The 15,970-nt window shown below is 58.4% G+C and overlaps 7 protein-coding genes across 7 annotated transcripts; 4 read left to right on the forward strand and 3 right to left on the reverse strand.

The window, feature by feature from the left end:
- Positions 1-15: 15 nt before the first annotated feature.
- Positions 16-543, reverse strand: K437DRAFT_267764 (uncharacterized protein; the record flags this gene model as incomplete). The annotated part of the gene is made up of 1 exon (XM_013388455.1): positions 16-543. One exon carries the CDS (start codon positions 541-543, stop codon positions 16-18), a length of 528 nt encoding a protein of 175 aa, XP_013243909.1.
- A 650-nt stretch (positions 544-1,193) lies between these two features.
- Positions 1,194-5,982, forward strand: K437DRAFT_267765 (uncharacterized protein; the record flags this gene model as incomplete). The annotated part of the gene is made up of 7 exons (XM_013388456.1): positions 1,194-1,440; positions 1,546-1,860; positions 1,939-2,040; positions 2,135-4,162; positions 4,238-4,941; positions 5,006-5,131; positions 5,191-5,982. The coding sequence occupies 7 exons, from the start codon at positions 1,194-1,196 to the stop codon at positions 5,980-5,982; spliced, it is 4,314 nt and encodes a 1,437-aa protein (XP_013243910.1).
- A 371-nt stretch (positions 5,983-6,353) lies between these two features.
- On the reverse strand, positions 6,354-7,738 carry K437DRAFT_218545 (WD40 repeat-like protein; the record flags this gene model as incomplete). The annotated part of the gene is made up of 4 exons (XM_013388457.1): positions 6,354-6,830; positions 6,898-7,381; positions 7,463-7,549; positions 7,614-7,738. Coding segments are annotated over 4 exons (1,173 nt in total), but the record flags the coding sequence as incomplete, so codon positions are not given.
- On the forward strand, positions 7,562-8,336 carry K437DRAFT_91056 (uncharacterized protein). Its single transcript, XM_013388458.1, has one exon. It carries the CDS (start codon positions 7,784-7,786, stop codon positions 8,273-8,275), a length of 492 nt encoding a protein of 163 aa, XP_013243912.1. The 5' UTR covers positions 7,562-7,783; the 3' UTR covers positions 8,276-8,336.
- K437DRAFT_262372 (uncharacterized protein) lies at positions 8,294-11,643 on the reverse strand (the record flags this gene model as incomplete). The annotated part of the gene is made up of 2 exons (XM_013388459.1): positions 8,294-8,452; positions 8,527-11,643. The coding sequence occupies 2 exons, from the start codon at positions 11,641-11,643 to the stop codon at positions 8,294-8,296; spliced, it is 3,276 nt and encodes a 1,091-aa protein (XP_013243913.1).
- Positions 11,644-12,067: 424 nt separating this feature from the next.
- K437DRAFT_91038 (uncharacterized protein) lies at positions 12,068-13,099 on the forward strand. The gene has a single exon (XM_013388460.1). It carries the CDS (start codon positions 12,279-12,281, stop codon positions 12,954-12,956), a length of 678 nt encoding a protein of 225 aa, XP_013243914.1. The 5' UTR covers positions 12,068-12,278; the 3' UTR covers positions 12,957-13,099.
- On the forward strand, positions 13,100-15,813 carry K437DRAFT_91039 (uncharacterized protein). Its single transcript, XM_013388461.1, has 2 exons — positions 13,100-13,260; positions 13,350-15,813. The coding sequence occupies exons 1-2, from the start codon at positions 13,243-13,245 to the stop codon at positions 15,507-15,509; spliced, it is 2,178 nt and encodes a 725-aa protein (XP_013243915.1). The 5' UTR covers positions 13,100-13,242; the 3' UTR covers positions 15,510-15,813.
- Positions 15,814-15,970: the final 157 nt, after the last annotated feature.

Below are 15,970 nucleotides of genomic sequence, written 5' to 3' on the forward strand. Positions count from 1 at the left end.
GCGAGGGGAAAAGGCTTACCTTCCGGTCATTCGGTCCACCAAAATTCTCATCTGCTTCTCCTTCATATGCTCAATTATGTACTCCAGGGCGATGCTGGTATCTGGATCAGTTGCAAGCCGTAGCTCCTTGCCGTCCATCTCACGAATGGCAGCATTGAGCAGAAGCGAGTGCTCATTCTCTCCATCGATATCTTCCCCGAGCTCTGAAGACCGGTTCTTTTGCGGAGCAGCCCACTCGGCTTCTTTGAGCTTCGCATGTACATCCTTGAAGTAGGCTTTGACGTCCGCGTCGACATAGCCGAAGGGTGCTACGTCGTCTGCATCGTTTGGCTTGATAGATGATTCAGAAACGACCCAAGAGGGGTTCAGCTGACCATCTGTGTCTTCTCCTTCTTGTTGAGCAGCTGGCTTCTTCGTGAGATCGGTGTCGATGATGGATTCAGAGGGCTCTTCTACAGCGGCGACTGTCAGCTCGGCGACAACCTTGCTCTTCTTCTTTCCCCTCTTGCGCTCCTTGTGCCCGGCAAACCCCTTCTTGGCCATGTTGCGTGAGAAGCTACTTTACCTGCTACACTCTGGTTCTGCAAGTTGGCCCTTCCAGAAAAGAATCACCGGCAAATACCTTCGCCAAGGCTCCCCGCAAACATGCCTGGGGAGCTGCACAATAAGAGAGACCTCGCAAAATGTCTGCACAAGAGGATGCTGGACAAGAAATTTGGGGTTTAGTCGCCGATGCAATGTTGAAAATTGATGAGTGCCCGAGCTTGTCAACACCGTTGCACCGAATGCATGCAGAGACGTGGATGAGATCGATGTAGAGATGGCCCGTACAGTCGTCCGCTGGAGCTAGTCGGGATGCCTTCAAAACCGCTTGATGCTGGTCGGCATTGACGCCATGGTCCTGCCGACCAGGGGCTCGGACTGCATGGTCACTGACCCATAAGGGTGTCTTCCGTCGCTGTCTACTCAGTTCAGTACTATTGAATCCTCGCGCTGCTCGCTTCAGAAAGAGGGAAGAGCGTAGGCGCCAGATCGTGTGGGAGCCCATCGTCACCGGCAGGGTTTTGGGTACGCTCCTCCTGCTGCTCCCCTCTGGATACAACAGAGCGGCTTCCTGCTTTCTCCTTGCGATCGCTGCGGGTCAATCTTTGACTGGATCTCCTTGAAGGATAGTCAAATAGGCATCTCCGATCATGGCTACTGAGGTTCCTCGCATGCCGGCAGCTCGGGTGCCGTCGCCAATTGCTGGAGCTAGGCCCACTATGAGTGCCTTTCCTCAAAGACCTCCTATGGACACACACAACTACACGGTGCATGGTGCTCTGGCGCCGCGCATAGCAATACTGGAGTCTGACGATGTCAATGATCTGCTGCGCACTACCAATGGTCTGCATAATTTTGCCGCGCTGTTGCGGCCTTTTGAAGATAGCGTTCGAAATGGTGAGTGCGCAACGTCCTCATCATTGAGCGATGCAACACTTGACCCACGCTAAAATATGAGGCTGAGGATCAAATGTGCATTTCCTCGGTTTGATAACATTGAAGTCGGTGTCACGAGCGTGCATCTAGAAAAGCAGCAATGCAGTGTCTTCCCGCTCCGCTTCGACCCTCTCGATGCGTTTCTGCCAGCACCAGCATCCAACTCTTCAAAGTCCTCGAGCCAGCATTTCAACAGGCTTCGCGTCCGTCCAGAAGATCTGATTGACGGCATGGTACCGTATTTGAACAGGAAAATATCACAGCATAGCGGCAAGGGTAAGGAAAAGCAGCAAGAAGGTGGACAGCAAGAGGACTGGCTGAGCAGGATGGGCCCAATGACCCTCCTTGGGAAAGATGACCTGGATCGTGACGTGCTGGAAGGTAATTTAAAGCAAATCTAACGGAAACACCAACCTGTGCTGACGCGGTTTTGCCTTTATACCTCGTTTGCATCTGCAGAACCGGTGGAGAAGCTTACGCCATGGTACGCTGAATTTCGCGATGCTGTGCTGTCCACCATCTTGGTCGCACCAATTGAAACATTCTCCCATCCGGTCGCGTGTGAGTTCTCTTGGATTCCTAGTATATACTCGTGACGTAGCTGATCATCTTTGTTTCACCTTGCAAACACTTCACTGTTCACTATGCGAAATAGTCATGATGGTAGTGTCGAGCCACAACCCTGATCCAATAGGCGCCTTCAAGAAGCTCTATGAGTCTTCATCTACTTCCAACTCGCTCTTCACGGCGCGTCCTTATGTGGACTCGACGATCATGCGTTACTACGTCTTACTGCACGACGCATCTGCGCAGGAGGAACGGGGAAGTCTGGAGAGAAGCAATTGGATCCTTGAAAGCTGCAGAAAGAGCTATGGTCTCAACTGCAGCTTGGTCATCATCAATACTGGGGGTGTCGTTGATGTGCAAGCGGGGATAGGAGAGGAGTCGCCTGGGAGAGATGGTCAATCCATTGCAGAATTGTGGGAGAGGTCGATTGGTGAAGAAGGCCGACTCAACATTCAGGGTGTGGAGCTTGGCGATGATGGCGAGGAGGGTCCGAAGCTTCACATGACGTGCACATCTCTGGACGTTGACAATCGTCATTCTCGTTGCGCGAATGGATCAGCAACATATCCATCGTCTACCAGATCAGCAGCCGCGAAGGGTACGCAACACATTTCCGGAAGCGCTCGCTACGCTACATCCCTCTCCGCAAAAGACGTCAGCACACTCGCATCCTTCGTGCGCGTGTTTGCTGCGCAAAGCCTCATACCATGGATGGAGCGCAGTGTCCAGCAGTGGAACACGCAGCTTTCGGAAAGCCGGAAAGGATTGACCAATCGGCTGTTCGGCGCCGGCAGACGACTCTTTGGTTCCGCAGCCTCAGCGTCCTCCAGCGCCGGGGGCTCTTCCACCGGAGCTGGTTCTGGCGCTTATTTCGCCAGCGCAGGCTACTATCCAGCTTCGAGCAATGAAGCACAGACTCGGCGGTTGGCAGACTTCGCGTTCATCTTGCGTGACTATTCGCTTGCGGCATCAACATACGAGCTTATGCGTAAAGATGCTGCGAATGACAGAGCCATGGCGATGGCGGGCGCGGCGGGTGCCATGGCTGGCCTCTCCAGTCTGATGCTTCGCGTCGCAGCAGCCGCAGGCGAGGCGGGTACAACAGCTGCAAAGCAAGCACAAAAGGCAGAGGAGATTGGCGCACAGCTACGAGCTGCGCGCTTCGATTTCGCGGCAGCTTCTGCCGCTCTTTTAGGCCAGAGCAACGCGACAGCAGGCGCGTCAACATCGACAGCAGTGCGAGAAGAGGATCTTCACTTTAGCATGCTTCGAATCACGCTGCTGTTTTACGAAGCCTATCGAGCATTGCAGCTCCATGCACATGCTGCGAATACGCTAAAGCACAGTGCAGAGGCCAGCATGGATGAGATTTCAGCTGCCATGCTGCATGAGCAGGCTGCACTGATGTGTCTGCGTAAGGGTGTAGCTAGTGTGAACGAAAAGGCCGGCTTACCGCCAGCCGACGTTGCCGCTGCTGCGCTGCAGTATCCTTCGGTGCGTAGAGCATCAATTCATCTACTCACAGCAGCCCACGCGTATCGACAATGTGGCCAACGTGCACTTGCAGGGCGCTGCTTTGAGAGCGCCAACAGCTTCCAGCCGTTGCATTCGTGGACGGCTATCGATGCTCACTTGCAGCGCGAGCTGATGCAGCAAGCGCAGCAGCGTAGCAGCACTGAGTCTGGATTGCGAGATAGCATTCAGCACCTGATCGGTCTTCTCAGGTCGGGATACGGAAGCGCAGATGAACAGGCTGCCTACCTCCAGCAGTTATCGGCGCTGTGGAAGACATTGAGAGAAAAAGCGGAAAGCGATGGAAAAATTCCTCAAGAGAATGCACAAGACCAGGAGCTCACGCTGGCACAGCCGCTATTTGACGTCGCGCGCTGCACAATCATCAAAAGTGAAAGCGAAAACGTAGTCCTTGTCGGCGCGCATGCTGGCATCGGTCCGCCAATCTCGGATGCGGAGGAAGAGGTTCGCTGGGAAGAAATCCGAGATGCATATATCTCTGAATTGTTCAGAAATGATCACGAGCTGGGTGACAATGCCAGGAAGAGCCTTTCTAGACTGGAAATGCCTTTGAGCAGTCCGGAGCGAGTTGCGCAAGTAGGCGGTGAGTTTCAACAATCTCCCGTATCTCGGAGTTCTAGGATTGTTGACATTGAACCTGCCTAATCTCGTTATCCAGAGCCCCTCCGAGTACGCCTAAGCTTGCAAAATTCACTCGCCTGCACTATCAGTATTTCTTCTCTCCGTATCCATGGCAGCTGGCAAGACGAAGAAATGGAAGCAGGCGAGTCAAATCTCGCAGAAACAACTGTCTCCGAGGTCACAGTTCGGCCTTTTGAAAGTCGCTGGGTCGATGTTGAACTCGTACCGAAGCATGCTGGCAAGCTGCTTTTGCATACCATCACCTTCATCTTGAACGAGAACGTGCCAATCAGACAGGCTCTGACGAAGCGAGGCAAACGACTGAACAAAACGAGGGCGCAGAAGTTGGAACCGACGTATGCGGAGGATGCAACATTGAGGGTCACCATCACAGACGCACGACCCACTGTTGCACTTGATGTCCAGCAGTGGCAACCATCCTTACTAGAAGGCGAGGAGGTGAAATACCAGCTTTCTCTTAGGAACATCTCTGGGCTAGATGTCAAGCATCTGGGCATATTTATTCAAGACACATCGTCTCTGTTTGTAGCTGAAGCAGATGAAGCTTCAAACATGCACGAAGGCGCCAAGGTGGTGGTACATAACACATTGCAACCAGAACGGCTCATTTTCCCCCGAACCAGCGCTCAAATGCAGGCTGGGGAAAGCTCGAGCTTGACACTCTGGTCTAGAGGATCTTCAATTGGCCTCCAGACAGCGCGCCTGCTAGTCGTGTTCTTGGTGAGCATGCCGGAGGCGATTGACCCCGACGATATCTGAATCTATTCATTGCACGTCTCTACAGGGTGCCGATGGCGTCGCGAGGTGCGCCCGTTACCGCTTCGAGAGTCTGGTACAACCGGTGGTCAGAGCTAATTGCACTGGGTGGCCAACAAACGGAAAACCGGGCGCCTGGCGTATTCTCTCTGAGGTCAGGATATGGATCTTCAAGTATTTGCGCACCTTACTGATCGGTATTTGTATCTTCAGGTCCACAATCTGATGCATGAGGATCTGGAGATTACCAACATCAGTATCTCCAGCATGGCATGGCGGCTTTCAGGTCAACAGGTGGGCCATCACCCCATCACGCTCTTGCCTGCGCAATCTTCGCGGACTACTCTCAAACTCACGCGTGTAGACTTCGACACAAGCAAAGTGGACGCTGATGTGGTCTCCGAGCGACTGCGAAAGCTGATCAAGGACAAGAAAACTGATGAATATGTCCCCGTAATAGAGTCTGTCTTGCATATCTCCGCCTTGAATAGCGATGCTTTGATAGCACGACGTTTCACAGAATCCGACAAGCAGAAATGGCGATTAGCCCGACTTGCTCAAGAATACTTTGCTATACCAGCTGTAGAGCGAAAGAAGATCTACCTGCTGCATGAGCCGCACGAGATTGATCTCACCCTCCATTGGAGAGTTCCTGGTTCGGGACGCTCAGGAACACACCACCTCTTCGGCATCCCCGGAGGCCCACTACAGAATCACCTCTTAGCTCTCACCTCCACCGTGGCGCCAGAAGGCAAGCAGCCTCGTAGCTTGTACGCTCAGACTGCGAAAGAAGCAGAGGTACTCTGGCGAAACATCCTCACTAGCCGGCTCAGCCAGGAGGAGAACCCGATCGAAGTGCTCATAGCGGCCCCAAGGCGTGCCCTGCATGACTTTGAATCTACCTCGCATTTGACGATACCAATCTCGCTAAGTGTGCACAATCATGCCTCTGCACGGTATTGCACTGTGGAGCTGCAGCTGCACAATCTTGATATGCCTTGGTGAGTCTTGGGAACGCGATCGGCCAAATTTCGGCGTTTTTGACACCATCTTTTTCAGCATCGACGGCCACCCAGTAGCTCGATGGATCGGGCGCAAATCATTCCGTGGGAATTTAGCGCCATTTGCCTCCATGTCATGGACTTCAAGCGTCGTTGTCGAACAGGCCGGCTTGACCTCTCTCGCTCTATGGCATGCGATCGTGACTCTTTTCGAGGGGGATCTGACTCAACCAGACGGCACCAACAGGTCTGCAGCAGGCTTAGCAACCCTTTATGCTGAGGGATCGGCAAATTGCCTTATCGATATCCAGCAATCATAATTTGTAGCACAACTCTGCAAACCGTTCAAACTGTATTTGAAGAGCGCTCAAATTTGACGCTCCACAGTGCGATGCGCCCATCCTTTCCGCCAGCTGCCAACCATCTGTACGCTTCTTCAATGCGTTCGTGGGCGCCGACGTCCCAGCCTTCATCCGAATCGGACTCATCACAGCCAGGTGATGTTCTTTCTGAATGTTGATCGCGAAGATCAGGTGCGTAGGCAATGGCCTGCACGGTGTCCTTGAAATATGAGAGGACAGCCAGTTGCCTGCAGGTGCTTCCAGCGTGGACCCGGATACGACCGTCCCAGCCTCCCGCGGCGACTACCTCGCTGTCCGCGCGGATACAGCTGCATGCACGACCACCAAAGCCCGTCTTGTAGACTGAAATGCGCTTCGTCTGCCCTTTCTGAACCAGACTGCTGAGTTCATATCGAACAAGCACGTCATCCGCCCCGGTCGATATAGCAAATTTTGCGCATGGCGAGAGCGAGAGGGAAAGTACTGCAGGCAAGCAAGAGTCAGGGGCCCTCTACTTCCAATGCTTCAATCGTGCCATGGAACTCGCCTGTTTCCACATGCTCTTTGTACTCCCAAACGCGAACCCAATGTCCTTCTTTTGGCATGCCCCCATGTGCCGTTGCACGTTGCGCAGGAAAATTACACTCCTGTCTCCACAAGACAACCCGTCCGTCCTCATATCCAACGAGAAGATGCAAATCACTTGCAGCATCCATTTTCTCAAGTGGCGGCCCAGAGCTTCGGTGTTGAGGGTTCTGGCGGAAGAGATGAAGGGCCATGACGATCGCTTGCCTGCTCGACTTCACAGCTTCGGAAGAAGCAAGGTCAGGTTTGCCAAGTGCTGTTGCGAGCCGCTGCGGGCTGCCCGCGCTGGACGACACCCGTAGCAAGTCGATATACGCCGATTCAAGCGTATGAGGAACTGCGATGAGCATTTCAGGGCATCCCAAATCTTCGCTGTGTGGCCGACCCGGTGCATCACCACAGGCAAGTATGGAGAAACGGCAATAGTTCATCGCATTTACCGCGACTGTGTAGAGTTTGGCTGGCTGAGGTAAAGAGCTCAACATTCTCGATGGCAGGCGAGACCGAGCTGCACACTTGGATACGGTGCTTGTTTGCACCGTTTGTGACTCTTGAGACGTCGCTGAGGGTTGACTTTCACTGCCACGGTCTTCTTTGCCCTTTCCAGACAATGACCAAACGTGTAATTCATTGTCTCTTCCAGACCTGGAGGCCTGCTCCGTCACTTTCTAATTGATAAAAGCTTTCAAAGAGAGTACCATCAACTCACGTCACGATAATGTCGTCCGTGACCATTTCGACACCCAGCACGCTGTCGTTGTGAGCCTTCCAGAACGCTGTCTGCCTGTAGGTCCTCATTGAGGTGACGCTGACTTGACCATGGGAGTCTCCAGCTGCTAGCCATAGCGCTCCTGCGCTTTTTCGCGCATCCTTTAAGCCATGGATGTCCTTGTGAATTTTTTGTCTTTGTTTAGACGAGAAGAAGTGCAGGCTGTGGATCGCGTACGGGAGATGCTGGCGAAACGTCCAAAAGGGTTGCGGTGGCTCCTCCATCGTTTACTTTACCAGGGCAGCATCGAGCAGAAAGTGTCCATCGATAAGAAGAGCGCTGTATATCCGTGGAAGCTCGATGGGCATGTACATCCTCATGTGCATGCCTACCACGCAACATGGAGCCATGTATCGGTGGAGAAGTCGTGCATAGGTGGCACGGCAAGGCTTGGGTACGGTGCTGAGCGCGTTAGAATCAAGCCTCTTCGAAAGGTGCATGCTCGAAGAAGTAGAAGCTACATCAACAACGATATCCTCCCTTCAAGCAGAAATAGGCCTAAGGATCAAGGAGGGTCGCTGTGCGTTGACATTCAGGCTGTTTCTTTTATTCTTTGGTGTGTTTTAATAATCGGACAATGGATGTATAACGGTGAATTTTGAACCAGTCTATGTCCACATTCAGACACGGAAGTCCTGGTCGCCCTCCTTATCCCATGTGCTCTCACGCTCCTCCGGCTGCGTCTCGTCCCAAACCCGCGTCTTGAGATCGCGCGGCGTCGCTTTCAGTGACACATCACTGTCGCAGCGACCGTACAGAGACTTTTTCCAGATAATGGGCTGTGGGCAATAACAAAGGCGAGGGTGGAGGTTAGCAAGCACGTACCCTGCGACTGAGAGTCGCATGCACTCACCTTCATCGACTTGAGCACGCCTCGCATTGGCTTGACGAACGGCTTGAGGTTAGTCGCCCTCTCCTTGTCGTGGTCCTTCTCATGGTCATAGTAGTACCAAGCCTCGAGAGCATTCCCGCTCGAGTCCCTGCCCTGGCGGTGGATGCTGCCGAACATGGGGCTTTCGTGCAGCAGGAGCTGCAGATGCTCCGCCCAGGCCTTGCGTTGCATGGTTTTCCAACGACTCTCGTCCAGTTTGTTTGCGAAAGGGTTCTCCCACAGCAGAACCGTGTTGCCATGCACGAGCCCGTCGCTCTCCGCCTGCATCTCAGCACTGTTGGCGCTCGACTGCAAGCGCTGAACCGCCTCGCTCATCTCGAGCTTCTTCTTCTGCGGGCTCGAGTGCACAGGAACGCGCTCGCCCGCTTGCCCCTGCATCAGGCCAGGGTTGTTAGCGAGCACGCCGCGTACAGCTTCCGAAGAGGCCATTGTCGCGGTGCGATGGAAGACGATCGTACCTGCCAGCAGGCCTTCGAGGTCGTACGTCGCGGCGAGCATGCGCACGGCGCGGCGTGCACGGCTGCGCGCGCTTGCGAGCATCGCTTCCTCGCCAGATCCAGCGTCGGCGCTGGCCGTTGGTGCGGACGTGGATGCTGATGAGAGCGGCGGAAGTGCGCCGGCCGGTGCGGGACTGTTGCGCTTGGACGTCGAAGCGACGCAGCGCGCCACGATCGACGGCACGGGCGGGGGAGGCATGCGCATTTGCGACTCACTGGCGTGAATCTGTTTGGGCTGTCGGCTGGCGCTGCTACGTGCACGGCCGGAACGCCACACTTCAGGCGACGGCGGCGGAGTTAGGTCGTCATCATCATCGTCGCCCTTTCCCTCTCCCGGCCGCTTTGCCTTGGCTGCGGGACTTTTGGTCACGGACTCAGCGATACTCGTGACGGGCACCGCACCGGACGAGAGGACACGCCTCTTGGGTTGTCTGACGTCTTCCTCCTCCTCTCTTAACTCTTGCATTTCACCCTCCTGAGTCTCCTGGACCAGCGAGGACAGCAGGATGCCCCTCTTCTTGCCGCGGTTAGCGCTGGGGCTGCTCACTCTTTCATCTTCCTCGTCCTCCTCCCCGATAAAGTCCTCGTCTTCGCTGTCATCGTCGTCATCGTCGTCATCCTCCTCATCCTCTTCAGCCTCCACGTCTTCTATCGCTCGCTGCGGCACAGAGCGTACTCTATGAGCGCTGCTTAGCAGCGAGTCGGAAACGACGGCGCTCGCATCTGCATCCACGTCAGCGACGGCGCCTGCATTCGCACGGTGGGCTTTGGCGCCCCGAGCCGCAACGACGGCAGCCGCAGCATGTCTGGTGGGAGAGGAGCTAGCCGGCGGCGTCATCAAGCCCTGGCGGTTGAACATGGCACCGCCAACAGGAGCGCCTGATGCACGCTTCACGCCGACGGCCGAGGCGACGCGCTCGCTCAGCTGCTTTTCTCTAACATATGATGCGGTACTGTGCTTGCCGCTGCAGCCCGACGCGAACTCTGACATCGAAGAACGCTGTTGGCTGAGCCGGCGCGCGAGAAGGTCCTCCTTGCATGCGACGCTCGGCAGCTTGTGTGCGGCCGGCACGGGGACGCCGGCTGCGCGGCGCTTCGCCGGGCTCTGCGGCTGCACGCGCTGTAACGCCCCTTCGGCCATGGGCGCGTCTGCATCCTCGCCCGGAGCAGCAAAGGCCGCACCGGTGGAGTCCTCGCTGACGGTACGGCTGTGCAGCTGTGCATTCGGCGTGCTAATCGGTTGGCTTGCCGCGCTGCCGCTGCCGCTGAAGACCTCAACAAAGCGGATGCGGATCCCGAAAAAGTCCAGCTCGGTCGCGGCATCCAGGCCGTCGAAGTGCCATGCCCTCTCGTTGCAATCGGCAGTGTTCTGCTGATCGCTCCCGTCACCGTTCTGGCCTTGCTGCTGCTGCGCATGTCTCGCCTGCTCGACCTGTGCGCGTGCAGCGTGCACACGGAACGCGAGACTGGGCTGTCTGCGCTTTCCGTCGACGATCAGCCCGTTCTGGCCGAGGATGCGGACTATCCACGTGCCCTTGTCTGCAGGCGTGGGTGTGGGTGCAGATGCGTCACGGCTGCTGCTTTCGTGCCGTCTGGACGCCTTGGACTCCGCGATGAGCTTGCTGCCAAAAGGGACGTAGTCGAGCACGGCGTGTACACGCGAGACGTGCTTAGCGTCGTTCGGCAGCGCGATCGTTGCGACAGGCTTATCGTCTTGCGCACGCACCCCCCCAGCGACGCCGCGGTGTGCATGTGCATGCGCATCTACGTCTGCGTCTGTGTCTGTCGCGACGACACTCGTCGGAGGGGAGGAGGCGCGCAGCGCTCCGGCCGTGCCGGCTGCGGCAGAGGGCGGCTGCTTGGCGCGGCCAAGGACGATGGAGTGCGAGCGTGCGCCAAAAAGGATGTACGTCTTGCTCTTGTCGATCAGCTCTTCGCTCTGCGGCTGCGGCTGCTGCCCAGCTTGGCATGTGGCGACGGAGGGGGTGGCCGCGGGAAAGGGAGTCTGCAACAAGCCAAAGCAAGCCGCGTCCGGTGCAAGCGTCGGCGGTGTCAACTGTCTCGTTGTCGTGCTTTCGCGGCCGTCGTCACTGCTGCCGCCGCGACCGGCGCGAATGCTAGTGCTGATGCAAATGGTGCTAGCGCCGCCAGCATTGCGGAGCGTTGGGGGCGCGGGCTGCCGCTGGCGTTGCAGTAGCCGCTGGACGCGCTGCGAGATGGGTGAGCTGGACGGCATCATTAGCTCGCGCTGCTGCTGCTGAGCATATGCAGGCTGCACTTGCGTGCTACTCGTCGCGTGCCGAGAGTCGGACGAGGGCGTCTGCGGGTGCTGCGAGCTGCTGCTGCGATGCGAGGAACGCAAGATCTTGATCGGCGAGCTGCCCGGCGCGGCGTATTTGCTCGGCGAGACGGCGGCGTAGTGCGGCGGCGGGACGCTGCGCGCTGCTGCTGCTGCCGCGCCGCGCCAGGCGGCTTTGGTGGTGCGCGTCGGCGAGGTGAGCGAGTTGGAGAAGGGAGAGGAGGGCGGGGGTGTGTCAATGCCTGTCGCGCTCAGCCTCGCCCTGGGCGGCGGCGCGGCCATGGTGGAAGCGAAGGGCTGCTGCCTGTGCTGCTGTTGCTGTTCCTGCGGAACGGGAGGTGACGCCATTCTGATCGAGATCAGCGATGGGATATAAAGAGAAGGAGGCAAAGAAGAGAAGAAAGAAGACGCGTTGCTGGTCAGTTGGAGATGCTCGGCTTCCTCTTGATCCCCATGGCGCATTTGCACTGCCATTTCGCGACGGAGACGCGTCATCTGAGTGGGGCCTCGCGTAGCGCGATGCGAATGCTCGCCTCACCTGCTGCTGCTGTTGCTGTAGTAGTACTAGTAATAGTAGTAGTGGTAGATTCCTTGTTGTGGGTGCGGATTGAAGGGGCTCCCGATAGGTGCGTACAATGTTCTGCCTCTTGTTCCGTCTGCCTTGTTGACAGCCAGGGTCGAGGTGAGGTGGTACGACGCGTCGCGTAGACTCTTTTCGCGCACTGCACCGCGCCGCGGTCGTCGCGTCGGCCGACGAGACTGGTGGTGCAGACGAGAAAGCAGGCACAGCCACTGTACAGTGCGACGGCTCTGCGTGCAATGTACTTGGGCGCGGGCTGTCGACGAGCTTCGTATTCGGATGGAGTCGAGGTGTGCTACAATGGAAGAAGGCAATAGGTGGACGTGTGTTTGGTGGAATGGTCGCGTCCAAAGCGGTGCGAGAGTGGCGCGTCGCGCGGTTCGCTGCTTACGTAATGGTAGGAGGGTCGTTGCAGCCACTCACACGCCAAAGCCAGCAGTCGGGGTGCAGGAGCCCGGTTCCGCTTCTTTTCTTTCTTTTTCCGCCCCCTTGGATTTACCACTGGTGCAGTGCCCTCTGCTCGCCGCGTAGCCAACAAAAAGAAAAGGCAAGAGAAAGGACAGGAATGCTTGCCTGTATGTTTAGCTTCGGCTCGGCGGTGCGGTGCAGTGCGGCTGGTCCCCAACCCACACCCATCCATATCACACTCTCCCTCGCCTCGCCTCTTCCCCCCTGCCGTCTGTCTCCTGCCAGCCTGACCACCCGCGGCTGGCACACACCAAACAAGCTTCCTCCTCCTCGCCATTGCCTTTGCCGCTCTCCATGCTGGGCCAGTGTCTATATCGTAACCAACACGCATCCTCATCCACACACTCACTCACATACACACACACATCGACAGCCAGCCAAAGCGCTCTCCCCGGCCGCTGGACGCCGCCAGAGGTATGCGATCGCTGTTGCTCTTATCCTCTCCCATCCAACCTCGCCTCGCTATCCGCTGCCCAGCCGGACCGTGCGCCCCACCCCTCCTCTCGCTCTAAAGCAGATTGCACGATCCTTGACGGCTCATCGATAGTCGCCGCTGCTTTTTCTTTTGGGATCACCTCGAGCGCCGGCTTGTGTTTCGTCTGCGACGAATTCACAGCCACACACACATAACACACTCCAACCATCCAGGCCGATCTCCACAGGCCGCTTCTCTGTGCACAGACACCCCCCAGCGGCACAAGCGCAGTGTGGAACGGCCCCGCATCGACTCGGCTCAGCTAGGCTGAACCTGCACCCCGCTCCGCTCGAGCGTCCGCTGGTAGCCAGCAGAGAAGTGGAGTGCAAGGGGTACAGTGCGCTGCCCGCCATTCACCATGTCGGCTTTCAAAACAGTCAGTCTGCAATCCACGTGCCAGGGCAGCAAACAGCTTGCTCGCCCCCTCCCCCATGCTGACCCCCTCTCTTCCTCCGCACACGTCAGATCATACAGCGGGCTACAGAGGATGCTCTATCCGTATCTACCTCCTATTTGCCCCCCTTGGCAGCGGCGGCAGCAAGCGCTGTTCCAGTTGTAGCTGCCGCCCCCTCGCTCGCATCTACATCACGGCGTCACCATCGAGCAGCACTGTCACCAAGTTTATCACATGGGCATGACATGTTGCGCCGCGTCGTAGACCCAGGGGCAGCCGCCGCCAAGCGCGCGGGGCCCGTGCTAGCCGACGCATTCGCCCAGGTGCATCAGACATTGCGGCGCCGCGAATCGGTACACGCCCACACCGAGCACATGTCCCTGCCGCAGGCGCTGGCATACGACGCCACATCCAGCATTAGCGCGATCACCATCCTCTCTATCCTCGGCGGCTTCATCTTCGTCTTTCTCACCTGCATCGCCATCTCCCGCATCCTCGCCATCACCAACCGGCCGTCCCGGGAGGCCTTTCCTTACCAGGCAGCCAGCGGCAAGGGAATGTACCAGCCAAGCGCCAACATGCCGTCGCGCCTCACAGCCACGAGCGGCCAGAGCCGCATCGCGAGCGCGAGCGCCGGCCTGCTCGCCGGCGCAGCGCCTATGGGCGGCCGTGACAGCACCGTCGGCAGCGTCGACACACTCCCCTACGGTCAGGCCCCCCACTTGGACTTTGCCGGCCGAGGCGTGCTCCAGCACACCCGCGGCGCCTCGAGCGGACTCGGCTTTCCGGGCCCGCCGACTGCCGCGCGCAGAGGGCCCGGCGCGCAGGGCGGGCAGCAGCACCCACCCCTCGGTGGCGGCAGCGGCAGCGGTGCGCCCGCGCCCGCGCCTGATGGCAGCGGCTTCCAACCCGGTGCAGTGTACACGGGCGCAAGCGTGGCGCCGCGCCTGCGGAGCCCGCTGCACAACGGCCCGCCACCCGCGTCCGACGGCCGGCGCCAGAGCCGCTACAACCGCATCGGCGGCGGCCTTAACGGCGGGCTCGGTGTGCACACAGCTGGTGCGCAGCAGCAGCAGCAGCAGCCCCTACGCGACCCGCACAACCGCATGAGCATGGCAGACCGCAGGAGCCGCATTCAGAGCGTCGGTGCCGGTGTGTACCGCAAAAGCATGTACATGGACGACCCGCAGGCTGCTGGCGCCTCGGGCTCCACCGGTATCAGGCGCGTCGAGAGCATATCGCGCGGCAACTCGCTGCGCTACCGTGATAGCACACCTGGCGTTCTAGAGACGCCTGGCAGCGAAGTGGGGGTCGGGGCCGGGCGCCGTCTCTCCGCGCGTGGGCCGCAGTCGCTGTACGGCGCGAATGCTGGCAGCCGCTTGGTCGTCGGCAACGGAAGCGCCGCCGTCACCTCCAGTGGGCAGTCGTACCCGCCCAACTCTTCCGCGTCGCCGCAACATTGTCCGCACGGCCCGCCCCCCAGCGGCAGGCCCAAGCCAGACCGCAGATCCATCTACGGCGACCGAGGCACCGACGCCGAGCGCGGCGCGTTCCTTAGCGCGCAGCGCGAAGGCTTCGGCAGCGGCAGCTCAGCAGGGAAATATGGCCCGCTGCAACCGCGAGCGGGCGCGGGTGCGGGCAGCGCGCCGCAGCTTGCACCCATCGACACCTCTTCCGCGCCGCTCTCGTCGAACAGTATCGGACTCATGGGCATGCGCAGCAGCAGCGCCGGCTCGCAGCAGGAGTTCCTCTCCACCCCCAGCCCCAGCGCTGGCAGCATGTTCTCGCACGGGTACGTCGTGCCGAACCCGACGGCGCCAAACTACGGCGCGTTTGCCGCGCAGCACAATGCCGCTCTCAGCCAGAGCACATACAACGCCGCTGCGCCCTTGTCAGGCACGCCGGCTGGCGCTGCTGGCTTGCGTCCTGGCATGCCTGCGCGCCAGGTGAGCGGGGCCAGCAGCAGCGCCGGCAGCGGCCGTGCGAGCCCAATAGGTGGCAGTGGTGGCGCTGACCTGTTTTCCTCTGCTCCGCTTCCGCGTAACACGTCGAGCGCCGCTGCGAGCGGGGCAGGAGGGCCTGGTGCGTATCCATACTCGGGCGGACCGTCAGGCGGCGGCGGTCCGCCGATAGGGTTTGGTGCCCCGCCAGGCGCAGGCGCGTACGGCCCTGGACCAGGTGGCTTTGCGCCTGGGCGGGGCATCGTCGCCAGCGGGCGGCACCTTGTCTGAGCCAGGTTCTCTGTCCTCCTCTCCCCCTTTATGGTTGTTTGGCAAGCGCGGAGGAAGGGGACGAGCTTTTTGGTTTCCACGGAAACTGACCGGGCATCCCGCCGCTGCTGGACGGCGCGGGATATGTATATCGCACTGCAGCGGCCCATCGGCAGCAATGGCAGTTATGTAGCCGAGGCAAGACAGGACACGATACAGAGAGCGAAGCGACAAGGAGCACACAATTCTCTTTCTTTATACGACTGATATCATACAACTTCACTTCTAGCAAAATCGACATCTTATCATATCATCACCTCCACCATCACACACCCGTGCGACAGGCAGACCAACGCAGATACCAAACAGGTTCACCTCGGCCATGCAACCTTTACAGGAACGTCGCACCGCCAAGGATGCCCGCCGCGTCAGGTCCATTCACACAGTCATTCCAGCCATTCATTCAGTCATTCTAGCCACTC

This window comes from Tilletiaria anomala (genome assembly GCF_000711695.1).
Source record: "Tilletiaria anomala UBC 951 chromosome Unknown K437scaffold_28, whole genome shotgun sequence".
NCBI lineage: Eukaryota > Fungi > Basidiomycota > Exobasidiomycetes > Georgefischeriales > Tilletiariaceae > Tilletiaria > Tilletiaria anomala.

What these genes read in the sequence shown, in the direction of transcription:
- K437DRAFT_91056 (XM_013388458.1), top strand. Translation starts at nt 7,784, where the DNA reads ATGGATGTCCTTGTGAATTTTTTGTCTTTGTTTAGACGAGAAGAAGTG.
- K437DRAFT_91038 (XM_013388460.1), top strand. Translation starts at nt 12,279, where the DNA reads ATGGTCGCGTCCAAAGCGGTGCGAGAGTGGCGCGTCGCGCGGTTCGCT.